This window comes from Carettochelys insculpta, chromosome 2 (genome assembly GCF_033958435.1).
Source record: "Carettochelys insculpta isolate YL-2023 chromosome 2, ASM3395843v1, whole genome shotgun sequence".
Lineage (NCBI taxonomy): Eukaryota > Metazoa > Chordata > Testudines > Carettochelyidae > Carettochelys > Carettochelys insculpta.
This window is the reverse complement of record NC_134138.1, coordinates 241,622,154-241,640,768: the sequence shown is the minus strand read 5'-3', so window position 1 is coordinate 241,640,768 and position 18,615 is coordinate 241,622,154. Positions and strand designations below refer to the sequence as shown.

General features: G+C 44.9%; 1 protein-coding gene across 1 annotated transcript in view; it reads right to left on the bottom strand.

The window, feature by feature from the left end:
• Positions 1–18,615, bottom strand: part of ARL5B (ARF like GTPase 5B) — a 30,645-nt gene that overhangs the window by 10,203 nt on the left and 1,827 nt on the right. The window contains exons 2-3 of the mRNA XM_074984843.1: positions 5,848–5,908; positions 3,854–4,001 (exon numbers count right to left, since the gene is read on the bottom strand). Of these exons, the coding sequence (XP_074840944.1) occupies positions 3,854–4,001; positions 5,848–5,908 (209 nt within the window). The remainder of the gene's footprint in view (positions 1–3,853; positions 4,002–5,847; positions 5,909–18,615) is intronic.

Sequence of the window (18,615 nt, the reverse complement as noted above, 5' to 3'; positions counted from 1 at the left end):
ACAACTGCTGGCTGCACTAGATGCACTGCATACAGTGGATCACTGGTCTGGAGCCATGAAAGCAGCACACACCGCTGGGACTGCATCCTTTTGTGGTTATGGGATGATCAGCAGTGGCTGCAAAACTTCTGCATGCACAAGGCCAAGGAACTCTGATTTGCTGGTTCCTGCCCTAAAGTGCTGCAACACCATAGTGAGACCTGCTATGACTATTCATAAGAGTGGTGGCTGCTCTGTGGAAGTTTGCAACAACCAACACCAACTGTAAGCAGGAAATTAAAATCAATTAGGAGTGGGCAGGTCTACATTGGGGGTGGTTGTGATCCACGTAGCCAAAGCAATCAATGCCCTTCTGCCATGAAAGTCCTGTGAAATGTGCAGTAGGTAGTGACTGGCTTTGCTGCCTTGGGGTTTCCTAACTGCAGTAGGATGATAGATGGAATGTACATCCCCATACGGGCACAGGACCATCTGCCCTCAGAGTACATAAACCATAAGGGGTACTTTTCCAGGGTGTTGCAGGCACTGGTGGATCACAAAGGTCATTTCACTGACATCTATGTGGGATAGCTGGGAAAAGGTTCATGACGCGCACATCTTTAGAAATACTGGTCTATACGGAAAGCTCCATAATGGGACTTCCCTCCCAGACCAGAAAAAAACAAACAAACAAAAAAAAAAAAACAAAAAACAAAAACCAAGACTGGAGTCACGGACATGCCCATAGTGATACTGGGCCACCCTACTTACCTCTACCCCTTTGGCTCATGAAGCCATACACAGGCACCCTGGACCACAGCAAGGAGCACTTCAACCACAGACTGAGCAAGTACAGAATGGTGGTAGAACATGCCTTTGGGTGTTTAAAAGACAGATTCAGGTGACTTCTGACCCATTTGGACCTCAGCAAATCCAAAATTCCACTTCATGGTGTGGGCTTGCTGTGTGTTTCATAGCCTTTGTGAAGTGTAAGGGAAAATTTCATGCCAGGCTGGAGGGCAGAGAGAGAGGTTCTGGCCAGTACTTATGAACTGCTAGATACAAGGGCAATAAGGACAGCACAGACAGATGCAATGCAAATCAGGGATGCTTTCAAAAAACACTTTTATGAATGAGAAGACAGCCACATGAATCTGCTGCTTTTAAGTAGGGTAACCCCCGCCCCACACACACACCATAAAAAGTGTTTGCCCTTTATGAAAGCACCTCCAACTGCACCAAAAATAACCAGTGCATGACACTGTGGTTTTCTGACCCAAGGTGTTTTTATTTAGGGGCTAAGGGGTGGAAAAGCAAGGGAATCCTGCCATCACATGTGGAGAATGAGACTTATGGTGTGTTTAGCGTTTCAGAGGCTATTCCTGTCCTTCCCCAACCTGCATTCTGGGCCCCTGATGAGTGTGGGGGCCAGGAAACATGGTGAGGAGGTCACGTAATAGCTCATTATGTGCAGGGGGGCCCTATGTAATTCCAACAGGGACTGAAGGATGTTGGTCTGTTCCCTAACAGCCAACAGAAGCTCTGCTGCATCCTGGATCCTCTGCTGGAGTATGTTTTGCTGCCATTGGTGTGTCTACTTTCTATCAGTGGAGGCTTACACTCGCTCTTTCTGGGACTCTTGCAATTGTTGCAGGATGAAGTTCTGTTTTGTTTTTTTTTCCTGGGGCACCTCAGAGCAAGCCTGTACAGAGGCAGGGAGGAACACCAGTCATCCTCCCACTTGCGCTGCCTGTGGAAGACATTCAAAGTTGAAATTTAGATGCAATTTTTAAATCTGAAAAAATGCACAGAGCCATACAATGAATGGGTATCTGTTTCTTTTGTATTACAAGGCCACTTTTGGCCTCTTAAAAGGTGAGGATGAATCAATCAATCACTGCAATAAAGCAGCTACATCTTCTCCAGAGCATTTCCACATTGTGGATTTGGTAAGATGCTGGCAGGTAATGTGCCATAGGGGTAGACAGGCACAGCACAGCACGGCACGGCACCTAGTAACGCACTAAAATCCCATGCTGGACATGCTGATGTCTAGAAGCAGGGTCCAGACAGCCCACCAGCCATGTGGTGGGTTGGGGCAGTCCTGTGACATGTAAAGTACAGGAGGAAGGGGAGGGCACACGACACACCTCTTTCAGGTCTCCTCCTAAATCCTGTGCAGGGGGAAAAAAAAAAAATCTTTCAGATGACTGAAAACCTGTGCTGGACATTCCAGTGTCTGGAAGAGGGTCTGCACAGCTCAGCAATAGCATCATGAAAGGGAGGGAACAAGCCCACCAGCTGCACGGATGGGTGGGAAGATGGAAAGCCCGCCAGCCATGTGGCGCCTTGGGGCAGTCCTGGGAAAATTAAATGGACAGGGAGCAGTGTAATGATGTTAAAGGGACAAACTTTTATGAAACTGCTCCTGCTTCTTTTAGATTGCAAAAAGAGGTATCAGCTTCCCAAGAATAACAGAAAATTAAAAAGAAAATATCCTCATATTCTGTAGTCACAAGCCTAGGAAATTTGAAAGAATGCTTTGTGGTGCCATTATTCCAGATTACTAACTGGTGGCTTGGTGTGGCAAGGTGTGATCTTGTGGAAGCTGGAATAAGTCAGGCCTCCCTAGAAACCTTACAAGAAAAATATAAAAAGCGTACATTTCTGAGATGTTTATGGAAATTTAAAAAAAAGGATCAGCGCACCATCCCCAGCCCCAGAAACATTAACAGTCTGTTCTAGGGGCCCTGGGATGCAGATTGACAGATGCACCCCACCCCAGCAGCAACCTGCTTGTAGCACTTTAAAAAAAATTATACTCACCAGAAAGGCCCTCTCCAGCACTGCTTGCCCCCAGAGCATTTTGCAATGAGGGATGACAAGGTCCTGGCTGTTTCCAGGATAAGCTTTGTTGGGTTGCATGCTGACTAGCTTCCTCATCTTCTTTGTTAACCACTTCCTTGCTGCTCTCACAGGACAGCCAAGCAGTTGCTCCTGAGGAGTCCAGGCAGTTCTGTGTGACCATGGTTGGTTCCTTCCCGCCAGATCACATCAAGCTGCTCATAAAAGCTCTATGTTTCGGGAGATGACCCAGATCACCAGTTGGCTTCTTCTACCTTCTGATATGCCTGGCTGAGTGCCTGGATTTTCACCTAGCACTGCTGAGCATTCCCGGTGTGGCCTTTCTCCAGCATGCCCTGGGAAATCTTCCCAAAGAAGTCAGCATTTCTTTTGCTGGTTCGCAGTTGCTGCAGGACAGATTCATATACCCACCCCACCCCAGTAATGAGATGCTGGATCTCCATGCTTGTGTTATTTTGCAACTCTGAGAACTCATGGCCAGATGTGCTCCTGAGGTGTGCTAGCCACACTGGCCAAAGAGAGAATGAATTCAAAATTCCCAGGCTTTCTGTTACCTACTTCTTGCACACCTGGAGATCAGCAGAGGTGAAAGCAGCCAGAGCAGACACATCGGTGACATTGAAAGATACTTCTGGAGGCCAATAAAATCTAATTAAAGTAATGCTGTTCCTATACTAGCCTTAAGTCAACCTTGCAAATTCTTACTTGACGTTACGCCCTGTGAAATTGGTGGGGCAGAAAAGTCAACTTTAGCATTTCTTAAAATCAATCTAATGTTATTTGCAGTGAAGACACGTACATTATAAAATCAAATTAAGTATCCCAAAGTCAACTTTATGTTCTAGTGTATACATAGCCTTAGTTTTGTCATCTACTACATGTGGGCCTGTATTCTACCCTTGCATAGTAGTAAATTCTTCTATATGCTATAAGTGTAACCTCCACTCAATTTATCAAGGCTGAAAACTATATTTATTTCATTTTGAAGCTTTGGAACAACTTAACATACCTCTGTATTTGAATAATAGGTATTCCACGATGACCGTAACGACTCCTGTCCTCCAATATCCCACATAAGGAAATGTGTATTTTTTACTACTATTTCTTCAACATTGCTTCCTATGGTTGGAGATGTATGGACCACTTCATTCATTAAGCTAATGGAAACAACATTATACCACAAAAGCTATTTAGCAAAATCTGTACTATATATAAGCATCTTCTGTGTCAAAGATATATTCAAAGTGAATGAAGAGCCTGCCCTTTTATTTGCATTTGAGTAGTGCATACTACAGACAGGAATAAGTATATATACAATTCCATATGAACATCCATTACAGAAAAGTGAAGTTTAAATCTACCACTTTGTTAATATTAGTAGTTATCTTAAAAGGGTTGTTCTTTCAAACAAAAGTTGTAATTTCCCAAGAGATAATCCCATTGTAGACAGTACATTTGAATCTTATTAGAATAATCTAAAAAAAAGTTGTCGAAACTCCTGGAAAACATAATGGTTGATTTCACAACAGTTTCTGAAAGAAATCCTGTGTCTGCAGCTGAAAATACCTCACTACTATCTTTTAGAACAATAGGGCTATGTGTATACCAGCACCCCCGCCTTTCGAAAGGGGGATGTTAATGAGACGCTGCAATGAATATGCAGCACATTATCAGCAAAATGTCAGCCCCAGCACTTTGAAAATGCTGTTTTCGATTGTGCGTGGCTCATCTACACAGGACCCTGCACACTTAAAAATCCCTTTATTCCTATAACCAAATAGGAATAAGGGGATTTTGACATCTACGGGGTCCTTTCAAAAAAGCCCCTGTGTAAATGAGCTGCACACAATTGAAAGCAGCACTTTTGAAGTGCCACGGCCACCATTATGCTAATGAGGTGCTGCATATTTATTGCAGTGCTCGTTAGCATATCTCAAAGTATCTCATTAGCACCCCCCCTTTGAAAGGGCGGTGCTTGTGTAGACAGTCTATTTGTTTTCTCAGCGTAGTGTACAGAAGAAAAGGTTTCAAGGAAAGATTCTTTATTTGTTTTTATCTAAAAATACACATAACTCCTCCCATAACTGTAGCAACTGTGTGCATTCCAAATATTTACAGGATTTATCATTTACCCTTGTGTTAAAAAGGGAATACAGGTTGGACCTCTCTAATCCAGCAACACCCATAATCTGGCATAATTTTAGTTAGTTGGATATATATTTATCACAGGTGTGGCCAAGTTTCCTGTGGTCCCATAAAGTTTGTTTATACAAACACCACCAGTCCTGGCTCTCAGTGTTCTGTGCTGTTATTTAGCTCTAATTTGTCCCCTAAATGTCATAGGGCACTCTATGCAGTAAAAGTGGTAGTAATGCTGGTAGACAACATTAACCTTTCATCATTTAGCAAACTCTTTTGTTTGGCACCAGACAGATCCCAAAGGTGACAGACTAGAGAGATGTGACCTGTATTTCATTTTGTTTTTAAAAAGAGTGGCATCACCAGACCCATAGCAAATTACTGCAAGAGCCATGGCAGCAGTTCTATCAACGTCATTGCTATGACGGGGGGGAAAGATGACAATTTTGTTCTCATTTGAAAATAGTGGCCTGTATGTGGATTTTGACAACCAACTGAATTTAAATGCAGATACAAATTTTAAAAGAAGTTTCTTTTAGAAGCTTTTACTGATGAGTGAAATGATTTCACCACTTTTCAACCACCAATGGCTTCTACTGCAAAAGGATTGTGGATTCATTCTTTGTTCTTGAAGACACTCTGTGCCAAGTATCTGACTAACATGAAGCTCAGCTCTAAACAATTCAACACCTATATCTATTTTATCAGAATGCACACAAAGCTTAAGTATTATGAATAACAAATACCTTCCCAGGACAAGCTAAGCTCTAGGTTTCTTAAGAGTTTTTAGTTAGGTCCCATAAATTACTTGTGAATTAAAAGTATCAAACAAACAGAGGATTTTTAAATAGCTCATATACTTACAACTGATAGAGAATGGTGGTCTTTCCTGCATTGTCAAGTCCTACTATTATTACTTTACGTTCTGCAGGGAAAAAAAAGGGGTAAACTGTCATAAGCAGCCAAAGATACCATTAGCCAACTACCAACAACTTTTCTGATATAAAAAAGGCAAGCCTGTCTTGCCTGTTTTAGGAGAATAGCCTGCACAGAATACAGAAGACTCCCAACTAAAAAACTCCACAAAAAGATTTTTTTCCAGAAAGAGCTTTTATACTTACAAGGAACAAGTCAAGTCCTTGGTAAGTTTTATTTTAAAGAAAAGATTATTAAAAATAATTGTTTCATATAAAAGCATACCATTAAAACAAAACTGGGTTTGAGAAATAAAGTCATAAGAACAAAGCAGCATGTTAACTGTGCTGTCTTAATTCTGTCAATGTACTTATGACTTAAAAATCAGGGGTGCGCAAAGCGGGGGGTGCAGTGCAGTCAGCTGCCCCCCCCCCAAAGCTTCTGATGCATCTGCTTTCTCCTGCATGGCCTCTGCCGCTGCGTTGCCAAGGGAACAACCCACACACAAAACCCCACTGCTGGGCCAATCAGAGAGCACAGAGGCCCTGAGATAAGTGGTGGAGGCAGCTGGTGAGTTTCCAGCTTGATAAGATACCCTCCTGGGGTCCTCCCCCGAGCACCTCTCCACCTTTGGGGCACACCTGAGCCTCCTAGCACACACTTCCTGAGCATTCCACACCCGTTCTGAGCCCCCTTCTCCACATCCCTTCCTGTGGTCCTCTCACAGGTTGGGGGAGGGCTGGCTAATTGCAGGGCCAAAAATGGGGGCACAACCTAAGATGTTTGCTCACCCCCAACTTAAATATTTCAGATACGTTCATGAAAATGGCTAACATATATGCCACAAACTAAAATTTCTTCTGAATTTTGCATTGGGAGGTTAAACCAAATATAAGAAGACTGTATGTAAATTTAAGACTTATACCTACAAAGGCTTGCAATTTGGGAGGATGGATGACAGTCCTGGACCACCACGCACTACATCCATCAAAACAAAAAAGCAGACTAACAAAATAATTTATTAGGTGAGCTGTCGTGGGACAGACCCACTTCTTCAGACCATAGCTATACCAAAATAGACTCAATATTTAAAGGCACAGAGAACCAAAAACAGGAATCAAGGTGGATAAATCAGAAAAAAAAATTATGAAGGTGAGCAAATAAATTAAATAAGTAGCTCATCTAATAATTTATTTTGTTAGTCTTTAAAGTGTTACTTGACTGCTTTTTTGTTTTGGTAGTATATAGACTAGCACAGCTTTCTCTGTTACTACACTACACCCATGTTACTAAAGGGTATGCTCAAATCTCATGAAACTAGAAGGGACCGAGAGGTCATCGAGTTCAGTCCCCTGTCCTCTTGGCAGGATCAAGCACCATCCCCGACAGATTTTTTTTTTTTTTTTTTAATTTATTTGCCTCAGACTCCTCAATGGCCTCCTCGAGGATTAAACTCACAACCCTGGGTTTACAAGGCCAATGCTCAAACTGCTGAGCTATCCCTCCCCCATAAGTATAAGGCCACCCCCCATCCCCCAAGAACTGAACTCACAACCCGGGGTTTACAAGGCCAATGCTCTTCTCTCTTGGTGGTCACTCGATAATGAGTGGGACATCTTCATGTCACCCTCATATTTGTGAGTCCCTTGATGGCTGATAAATCTGCAGCTCCAGAACTGGGGATATCAGAGAAAACGAAGTGTTAGTAGCCGTTGGAGGGGTGCAGGGCCGTTTTTGATTCTCTTTTCTTCTTTGCCGCCTGTCCTTACCTGCACTGTGGCAGGACCTCTCAAATTGTTCCACCCTCTCACAAATTACTCTTCTCCACTGGGGACGGTATTAGCAGGGTTCTCCCAAGTGTTGACACCAATGCTGCACTTTTTCATGTGTGCCTTCAGCATGTTCTTATAATCGCTTCTGGTGGCCCCCAACGCTCCTCTGTCCTTCCACCAATTCAGAAAAAAATCTGTTTTGGAAGACACTGATCAGACATCTGAATCACCAGGGACCAGTCCAAAGAAGCTGATGAATGATAATGGCTTCAGTGCTGGTTATGTTTGACTCTTCCAGGACGCTAGTGTTCATGCTCCTATCCTCTCCCAGGAGAGATTTAGGATTCTCCTGAGGCAGCATTGATGATGTTGGTTAAGTGCCTTCAGATGACACTATGTTGTCCAGGTTTCACACGCACATAGCAGCGTTGGAACAGCAACTGCATGGTATACAAGGAGCTTTGTGTTGGAATAGATGCCCTGGTTCTCGAAGACACTTCTTCCTCAAGTGGGCAAAAGTAGAGCTTGCATGGCTCAGACAATGCTGGATTTCTGCAACAACGTTGACTTCAGCAGAAGGACGACTTCCAAGGTATGGGTGTAGCCAGACAGAAACCTCCTTCCCTTCCTTCCTCTTGGATCACGAGAGAGAGCGAGCGAGCAGTCTGATGTTTCAGGGGTACAGATGTGCTCCCTCATCATGACCCTGAAGAACAGACAGAAACCAGACAACAAAGACAAATGGGCTAGCTGACGACCAGGGCCTCAGCCTACCCTTGGCTGGTACTGGCAATTGATACACCTACACACTATCCCAGGAGAGGAATCTCACGCCCATAAGAAAAGAATGCCTAAGTTATCTTCACCTCACAGGTGTAAATTAAGTCTCTGTAACCCTTCTGTGGGAACTGGCATCACAAAGATGATCTAACACAATTGGCATTTTTAAGATCAGGAAGTATGTACATGACCCAAGGGGTATAAAGAAGGGTCCAGCAGCCCACTCTACTTTAGCTCCAATTACCTATACCTGCCAGTCAGGAAGGTCTTTGCCTCCCGCAGTCCCAGGGGACACCCTCCTCGTACTACTTCTTCCCGAGGGATTAAGTGAAAGATGCTGACCATGCCAAAGTCAGGTAACGCAGGGGTGAGAATTATACCTGCTATACGTTTCTCTTTTGTGCGCATTCAATAATAGATCTGTAAGCTAGAATTATTTCGCTACATGTAAGTTACTTGCAACCAAAGAAGTGAAGCAATAGCCTTTTAAACATACGAATTAAGTTTTCTTATCTAATAAACAGTAACTGGTTAAGTTTCAGCCTGACTCCTCCTGCTACTGCACTAAACCAAACACAAACAAGAAACCCCAGCTGGTCTTGGCCGTATTAGCGTGGTCAATGGTGAGGTGTACTGAGAGCCGGGCGTTGAGTCGTGTCGTCTCCACAGGGCAGACTCTTGGGGCACCCATCAACCATCCTGGCTGCCCACTGCGAAGGGACTGTGTCCCCTAGCAGCTAAAGACTCGGGTGAGAATCCTTGGGGCATCCATCAGCCACCCTGGCTGCCCGCTGTGAAGGGACTGTCTGTCCTAGCAGTTAAAGACTCAGATGAAGTGAAGGCATATGAGATATCTCACCAGGCCATCGGCTAACAATGGGAAATGCTCCACATTTTCCAGCAGTTCTCCTTCTCCATTGACTTCAATAAAAGGTGCATGAGCTTGTCCTGTTGGTGAAGACTGGTGAAGCACCTTTGTCTTTTTGACATTTGGTGTGAGGCCGAGGATCTCATACGCTTTGGCGAAGGCATTTAAGATGGTCTGAAGGGCTGTGGGAGAATGACAATACGGTTGTTGCTCTTTCACATACTCATGCTCCATGATCAGGATTGTGGAGGCCTTGCTTTTAGCCTTCAGTCTCCTGAGATTAAAATGAATGGGAATCTTTTCACAGACCATCTTCACACCATCTAGGAGCTTGTCATCAATGAAGTGAAGCATCATGCCGATGAAGATGCAGAACAGTGATGGGGCAATGATGTAGCCTTGCTCGATTCCCATTTTGATCTCAAAGGGGTTGCTCTGGGATCCATTTACCCCTTTGGGATCCATTTTGCTCAATTCTGTGGCAGTCATGTTGTCATAAAGCAGGCTTAAAATGTTAATGAATTTTTAGGGCAGACAATCTTTGAGAGGATGGTCCACAGGGCTCTATGACTGACTGAGTCAAATGCTTTGGTCAGGTTGACAAAACTCATATGAACGGCTTGACTATATTCATGACGTTTTTCTTGCAGTTGCCAGGCAGTGAAATCACGTTTGCAGTTCCTCAGAATGGTCAGAAGCCACACTGGGATTCTGGGAGAATTTCTTCTGAGAGTGGCAAGAGCCAGTTTGCAAGGATTTGGGCTAAGATTTTCCCTGCTGTTACCAGGATGGAGATGCCACAATAGTTTCCAAAGTCTGATTTGTTGCCCTTCTTGAAAAGACTGACAATCAGCACGTTTCTGAAATCTTGTGGCCATCTGCTCCCTATCCCAGATCTTGAGAATCAGAAGATGGAGCTGTTTGCGGAGCTCTGGCCCACGTTCTTTGAAGACTTCAGTGGGGATTCCACCTCGTCTAGTTGCCTTGTTGCACTTCTTCACTTTGATGGCAGCTTTGACCAAGACTCTAAACACTGAACTATTCCCTCCCATTGAAATTTTGCCCCAGGTCCCTAAATGGCCCCCTCAAGGACTGAGTTCACAACACTGAGTTTAGCAAGCCAATGCTCAAACTGCTGAGCTATCCCTCCCTCCTCTCCCCTGCTACAATCCCATTGCGGTTTGCAATCCCATCCCAACTCCTGCAGACATTCCAGCATACCTGTCCCCCAGCAGTTCTTATCGCTGCTGGGACAACATCCCAGTTCAATAAGTACCTTATCAAAACGAAATACTCTGTTCCATACCTGTGTGGATTCTGGGGGCAGGGGAGATGATACTTAAAAAAGCAAATCTGCATTGGCCACTGAGTGAGCTGTACCAATAACTATTCTTTTGGGCTTTGCATGATTTACAGCTGGAAGCATGGTCTTCAACTCTTCCTCCACACCATTTGAGAGGCTCTCCGAGATAAGATGAAGGAAAAAGAGGACAGGCAATGACATGTTTAATGAGTTAATGAATGCCCCCGGAACAGGGGACACTGAGCAGAGGGGGTAGAGGATTGCTCTTACAGGAAAAAAAATGGACATGGACACTATGAGCCAAATAGCCAAAAGCCCAGAAGAATGAGGGTGACATGCAGCAGGAGACTGGGGGTAGAGGTGGAGGGGAAATTCTGAAGGGACAGACAAGTTTAGGCATTTGGTTGACCTCTAGGACAGACACTTTGAAGCTCCACCCAGAATGGCATTCCAATATCTGTGTCATCTCCTTCACAAAAACTTGCAGACATTCCACTTGTCAGTGACACATCCTTGGCACTCAACCCTGGCGGATGATGCACAGAACCACAGCCATGCATACACTCATGTGCGACAGGCAAGGCTGGTGGGTTTAAAAATAAACAAAAAGAAAAAAAACCAAAAAAACCCAGAAGATGAATGTGCTTTCCCATCCCAATTGTATCCCCCTCCCCAGATTTCCAACATTGCATTCTATGTCACATATTTTTGTTTATGTGCGCAATAAAAGCCAATTTCTTAAACAAAATCTTTATTAATTCAAAAGCATGAGGGAAGGGAGGAGGGAATGACAGGAAAATTGAAGCACTGCGGCGAGGGTAGACAACGAATGAGTTCGCATAGAGCTGGAGTTGTGGCTAGAACCCAGGAGTCCTGGCTTCCATCTCTACCACTTAGTAAGTAGTAGTCCACACTCCTCTTTGTCATGATAGTCCTATACACGGGATAAATTGGTGGGTTACAGCCCATTCTCTAGGAATCAAGTACCCCCTCCCCACCACCCCACCCCACCCCACACTAACTGTTTTTGAAGGAACCAGGAGATTAATGTGGGATTGCCTACCCAACATTATACTGGAAGGCAGCTCTGTAGACCAATACTGTACAATTGAAATGTACCCAATCGGCATATTATCCCCCCGACCCCTGCAGCCAGCCCCTCCCCAGGTAGCCCCACCCCACAAGATCACTCATGTGGCATAAGCTGCGCTGGGGCCGGAGCTGTGGCCACTGCACAAGCCACACCAGGGCCAGAGCCATGCGATCTGCCTGGGGTCAGAGCCAAGCCACGGCTGGAGCCACCTAGGGCCACAGCCACAGTGTGGCTGGAGCTGCTGCCACCACGCAAGCCACCCAGGGCCAGAGCTGCTCCCGCTGCGCAAGCCACCCGGAGCCAGAACCACCACTGCTGCGTAAACCACCCGGGGCTGGAGCTGCCATGTGAGCCACCTGGGGCCAGAGCCACAGCCACGCCTCAGATGGATCCCCAAGGCTGGAGGAGCCACCTCTGCCACCGTGCGCTTGTCCCACCAGGTAGTGCAGCATACGCATGGAGCAGCCAGAAGAGTGCCCCACATGTGCAGCTTTCCTGAGCCACATTCGCCAGGCTATGATGCCATCCTCACCACATGCGGTGAATGGGAAGGATACTGGACATCACGACTATAGACTCTAGGGGATGCGTGCTGGGAGTCCTTTTAAAATCAAAGCCAGAAGTGTGTTTCTAAGGTTACATTACTACATACACAGCAGTGACAGCAGCATTCATGCTGTTGCAGGCACAACACGGAAGAGAAGCATTGCTGTGGATCATTAATAAAGTGGGTTTTCAAAACCTCCCGCAGACACCCGGCTTCAAGCTGAGCCCTTCAAACACTGGTAAAAATTAGTTTAAAATTGCAGCCAGCCTATTCATCTTCATGCACCAACCCGTGGAACTCTCTCTTCCTTTGCTTCAGACTTATTATGAAGCACACATCAGACAACTACCAGAATAGAGATTTCTGACTCGTCAAACAGCCAAAAGTACATTCTACTACTCACAGAGCCTACAGTTGCAGTTTTTCTGGCTGCCGTCTATATGCCTGATGGCATGAGCCACAGAATTAAGTAGTACACTGGGTGTCTCAGGATTAATATCGGCAGTTCAACAGCTCTAAGAGTAATTCTGTAGTCCACAAAGGATGTTCCTGCTTGCAGCTTTCTGAACAGGCCTGCGTTCTTAAAGATTGGGGCACCATGCACCTTCCCAAAGCATCCCATGCTGATGTCAGTGAAATGTTCCCAGTAATCCATTAGCAGTTGCAAGCCCATTGAAAACTATCCCTTTCTGCTTACATAATCTGTAGCAAGCTGGTCGGGTGCCAAGATAGGGACCTGTGTGCCATCTACCGCCTCACCACAAGCAGGGAACCCCATTGCAGCAAAACCATCCAATATTTTGCGCACATTGCCCAAAATCACATCTCTTCTTACCAGAATGCAATTTGTGCTTCCATACTCATATCATAGCAATACCTAAGAAAGAGTTCCCAAATTCAAATGGATTCCCCACTGATTGGCAGCAGTCTGGCATTGAAAGGTTCCACAGAGTAATTGCCATTAGTTTCTCTAGTCAGAGCAGGTTTCATTTTAGTGTCATTGCACCACAGAACAGGAGAGAGGTGTAAACTCAATTCCTGGAGAGTGGCCTTGCACATACAAAAGTGCTGCAATGATTACTCATCTCTTCACACCTGTATAACAATGCAATGACCTTAGGCAGTGCTTGTTTCTCCAGACCTGAAACAGTACTCCACCAGTTCAGCTGCTCTGTGACTACTAACAGTCATAGATAACTGTCGCCCCCGCCCCCCCAATAGCTTACAGCATTTTTACTTGAAGGACACTGCCACATTCTACACTGCAATTTTTCTCATGGCTCTGGAAATACTGAAGGATAAGGTGTCTGGTATTTGCAGTGCTCACGACAACAGCACATGGCCCTGCTGGGTCCTTGCTTCGCTACAGATGGGTGTACATATAACTATGCCAGGCTTCTGAAAAACTGGGTGAAATATTATGGGATTCAAATGCAATCATGAGAGAACAAAAACTACATGGAACATTCAAGCAATGTTCTCCATCGCCCAGGTGAGAATATCTTGTTCTCATGAAACAAAAAGTCCTGTGGCACATTATAGACTAACAGATATTTCAGAGCATAAGCTTTCGGGGGCAAAGACTGGCTTCAAAGCTTATGCTCCAAAATGTTAGTCTATAAGGTGCCAAAGGATTCCTTGTTGTTTTTGAAGATACAGATGAACTCGGCTATCCCTCTGAGACTTGTTCTCATAATACATTGGAAACCCTTCCCAAAACGCCACTATAGCACAGCTAACCAAAGGCTAACCAAAGTGTAGTGCTCTTTTCATTAATTGAACAGCTACTAGTGAGAACACGTGCCACTCCTGAGGAAATTCTACACCAAAGAAGTGTCTGTGCTAAAATTTGACCTATTCTGCGCACATTTTAAAATTTTACTAAACTCTGCATTTTATTTGTCAAAATAACATAGCTGCACCAGTCTGAAATATTTGGTGACAAGGCTTTTGAAATAAGTTACCAAAATAATTGAAAATGATGTGCTTATACTATTGTATTATTTTTACAATTAAAATGTGCAGAACTTTGCAGATTATTTTTTAAATTTTTCAGTTCAGAATTCCCTCAAGCGTACCAGCGTTCTGCACGGCACAATCTGAACATAGGGCATTTTGGTGGGGAGTGAGGGAGAAGAAAGTGAGCAAGGGCTCAGTGTGGGGTTTTGGGTATGGGTGGAAAAGGGACTCTGCAAGTGTGGGGAAGAGGTTGAGGTGAAGATGGTCAGGGTTCAGTGGGAGAGACGAGTGGCACTTGATAGGATGGGGTGCAGTTTGGGGTCAGGATGCAACCAATTGCGGCTCAGTGTAATAGGGTGCAGGTATGGCATGCTCCTGATGCAGCGCATGAGGCCTGGCAGGTGGAGACTGGAGAAGGGGGGGGTCCTCATAGAGAGAAGGTTTGTGTATATATACATATATATAGCGCCAGAACCCATCCACAGGCCTCGCTTCCGTTATGGTGCAGCGCTTCCTTCCACCAGGGGAATTTTTTGGTACTTGATCTAGCCGAGTCCTAGCTGCTACATGCATGGAAGGGGGAAGAGGGAACTAGATTAACCCCAGACCTCACACTGCCTGGTTACTTACCTCCCCTTGCCCAGCTGCCTGAACAGATGCATCTGAGTTGGCAGCTGCTTCTCTTTGCTTGTCCCACAGAAACCACTGGCCTGCTAAAACCAGGAGAGTAAGTCCAGTCCTTAAGGGGGCCAGTCAGAGATCTGGGGCAAATAGAGTTTACAAAAAAAAGTGCATCAGGGATGGAGATAGGTCCTGCTGAGAGGGCATGGGACTGGACTCTGACCTCTGAAGGTCCCTTCCAGTTCTATGAGATAGGTATAACTCTGTATTTTCTGCAACAAAGCAAACGCATTCTGCTGGGAAGCATTTTTCTGCTGTGCTGCAGGTGTGCATAATTTCCTCAGGAGTAAGTTATTGTTAGTGATTGCAGACATTTGGCATTAAGCAGTACATTAAAAATATGTATAAACATACAATACTAGTTTGATTACGCTTTATTCAGTCTCCTGTATGGCTGTGAAACCCGGACTTTGTACAGAAGACATATAAAACTGCTGGAGCGCTTCCACATATGCAGCCTGAGGTCAATACTACACATTCAATGGCAGGATGGAGTTATGAACCTGGAAGTCCTGGACAGGGCAGGAACCAAGCATCAAAGCCATGATTCTGAAAGTCCAGCTTCACTGGACAGGGCATGTCATATGAATGGAGGAGTCCAGAATCCCTAAGCAATTCCTCTACGGTGAACTCTCCCAGGGCAAAAGGAATCAAGGCAGGCCTCGCAAGAGATACAAAGACTGTGGGAAGGCCAACATTGCTCATGCTGGTTTAAAACCAGATCAGCTAGAACACCATGCGAAGGACCAAACAGGCTAGTGTACTCTCGTATTACACGCACGACAACTTGGAAGAGCAGCAACGTGTACGCCTCACAGATGCTCACAAGAGGAAGAAAGCAACAGCAGCAGCTGTACCAAAAGAGCTAGGACATTTCCCTTGCTCCTACTGCGAATGCCCATGCCGTTCAAAGCTTGGATTCCTCAGCCACAAGAGTCCACAACCGATGAGCTTGTGCAAGCTTAAGACGTCATCGTCGGATACAACGGACTACCTACAAGTACACTGTACCCAAATACATATGACTTTTTTAAAAAAGGAATTGGGAGGCACGCATCCAAATAGCTGTGAAAATCTAAGCTTCACACACACACACACACAAAAGGGTATTTCAAATTTTGTTCCATCAATTTAACCAACAAAGGGACAAGGGAAAATGGCACCCATAAAGTGCTTCTTGTTTTTGGAAAAGGTTAGGATGAGGCAGACAAAATAGAGTCATTTTGATTAGGATTTACAATTCATCTAGAAGATTATTTAAATTCAAATACAGTAGTCCCTGGAGTTACACAAGGGTTGCGTTCCCACACACCCTCGCATAACTCAAATTTTCTGTAAGTCATGGGTGGCTTTTTTCCCCAGTGGAACGCATGTTCTGCAGCTGGGGAAGCAGCAGGAGCACCTGGAGCTCCTTTTGAAAGGTAAGTCCTGGGGTGGGGTGGGGTGACAGCTGGGGAGGGTTAATCCTGGCAGTGGGTTGGGGTCGCAGGAAGGGGGGCAGAGGAGTTAAGATTGGAGTGGTCTAGGGTTGCGGGGGGTGGGGGTATAGAGTTGAGCCAGGGCTGCAGGGCCCTGCGGGGTGGTAAGCCAGAGCAAGCAGGATTTTGAGCTGTGCTTAACTCGCTTTAATGCGAGTTAAGTGTGACTCGAAATCTTGCATTTCAAGGGATTACTGTACCTTAAACCTGACCATCTTATAGTTAAAGTGACTTTGACCAACTACTGTGGAGCCAGGATTTCATCTTAAATCTTACAAACCTATGTCTCAAAAATGGACACTTATGTTAAGAGCAAGAACTACAGTTCACTACCACAGGTTATTATATAGTCTTGCAATTTTTGTTTACTTGGCATTTAAAAAACCAAAAAAAAAAAAAATCAGGCAAACATAATAAATTAGCACCTTTCAACCAAATGAAATAATTAAACCAAAATAAGACTTGTGGTGGGGGTGGGACTGTTTATGGTTAGCAATAAAATTAGTTCTGTAATTAGTTCATACTTCTTTCCTGGAATCACCAAAAATTAAGGGACTAAGACCACATGTATACAAGCTTAGCTGAATTAACATGCATATTTTGCCAGCCAGCAATTTTATGTTTAAAAGTGGTATTTTATGAGAGCAGGAAAAATCATGGGAAAAAAAGTAAACCCAACTCTATATTGCTGTTCTTGTCAGATAATTAAAATTAAAACCACACAAAAGCACTCATTTTTTTAAAATGTCATTAACAGAATCGTTGACAGTTAAATATCACTTTCACAGCAGAAATTCGCTAAATAAAAAAAGCCTGGCTGGTGAATTCATGGCTTGTTCCAGATCATCCCTAGAGGACTAAATTCTCTTTATGCTTTATGACAGGGATAGGCACCTCTGACTGCCAGCCTCAGCACAGTGCTGCCCTGAATTTGCTGTAGCCAGGAGAGAGAGAGAGAATATGCACATCATAGTGTTACCCTCAATTTGCTGTAGCCAGGAAAGGGAATGTGTGTGTGTGTGTGTGTGTGTGTGTGTGTGTGTGTGTGTGTGTGTGTGTGTGTGTGTGTGTGTGTGTGTGTGTGTGTGTGTGTGTGTGTGTGTGTGTGTGTGTGTGTGTGTGTGTGTGTGTGCGCGCGCGTGCACACGTGCTAAAGGCTGCAGTCACCTCATCTTCCCAACTACTGCTCGGGGGCATGCCCAGAGATCTGCTGCACAGAGCTGCTAAGCTGGCAGTGGCTGATTTGTCCCTCGCCCCACACTTCCCAGGAGAGTTCTCTCTAATTTTTTAGGAAGCAAATCAACCCTTGCCAGCTTGGAGACCTTTCTTGCAGCCTGCAGCACCCCACCCCCCTTTAGTTCCTGCTCCTACTTCTTCTAGAACTGACTGTTTTAGCCAGTTGCACTTGCCTACAGAGGCTTCCCTCCTCCCCGTCCCAATGGCCCAGTTAGTTTTCCACTTCTCGTAAATGCCACGTTTAGTTCCTGCCCCATGTCTTCTAGGACAGTGTTTCTTAATCCCTTTCCTTTTAAAAAAGAAGCACCCTTGCTTTAAAAAAAATAAATAAAATAAAAAAAATTGTACAGTAAATGCTCGAGAAGTATGATTTTGATTTGCATTTAACTCACGTTAACTTGAAACCACCCCCTTCCAGTCCTCACCTTCCCCAGCTGGGAAAAACCATGCCACAAGCAGTGGGAGAAGCCAGGGGCCATGTGGCTGCCCACCCCCACTTCCTCATGAGGGGGAAGCTAGCAGCTGGAGTGGACACCTGCACCACTTCTCACAGCCATGGAAAGTGTGCGGCTGGAACAGCGGTGGAGCCCCAGAGCTCTGCAGAGGCTCCAGGTGCCCACTCCCCCTGCCAGGGGAATTCTGGGGATCTCCCCAGCTCCCCCAATTTACCTAAAATCTGATTTACACAGTGATTGCCCAGGATGCAACCTCTGCGTAAATTGGGGGACTACTGTAAGTACCCCCCAGACTACTGTAAGTACCCCCCAGACACCTCTAAAGATATGTGTACCACCAGTTGAGAACATGCCCTAAAGTAACCTGAGGCTGCATCTAAACTATGAAATAAAATCAAATTTAAAGACATTAGCTTGATATTAAAACATCACTGTCTCCGCTGTAAACACCATTAGCTCAATTTATTGAGCCCTAATACTGATAACAAAATATCTCTATTACAGGATGGGTGTAGCACCAATTTTGAATTTAAAATTTCAAATAA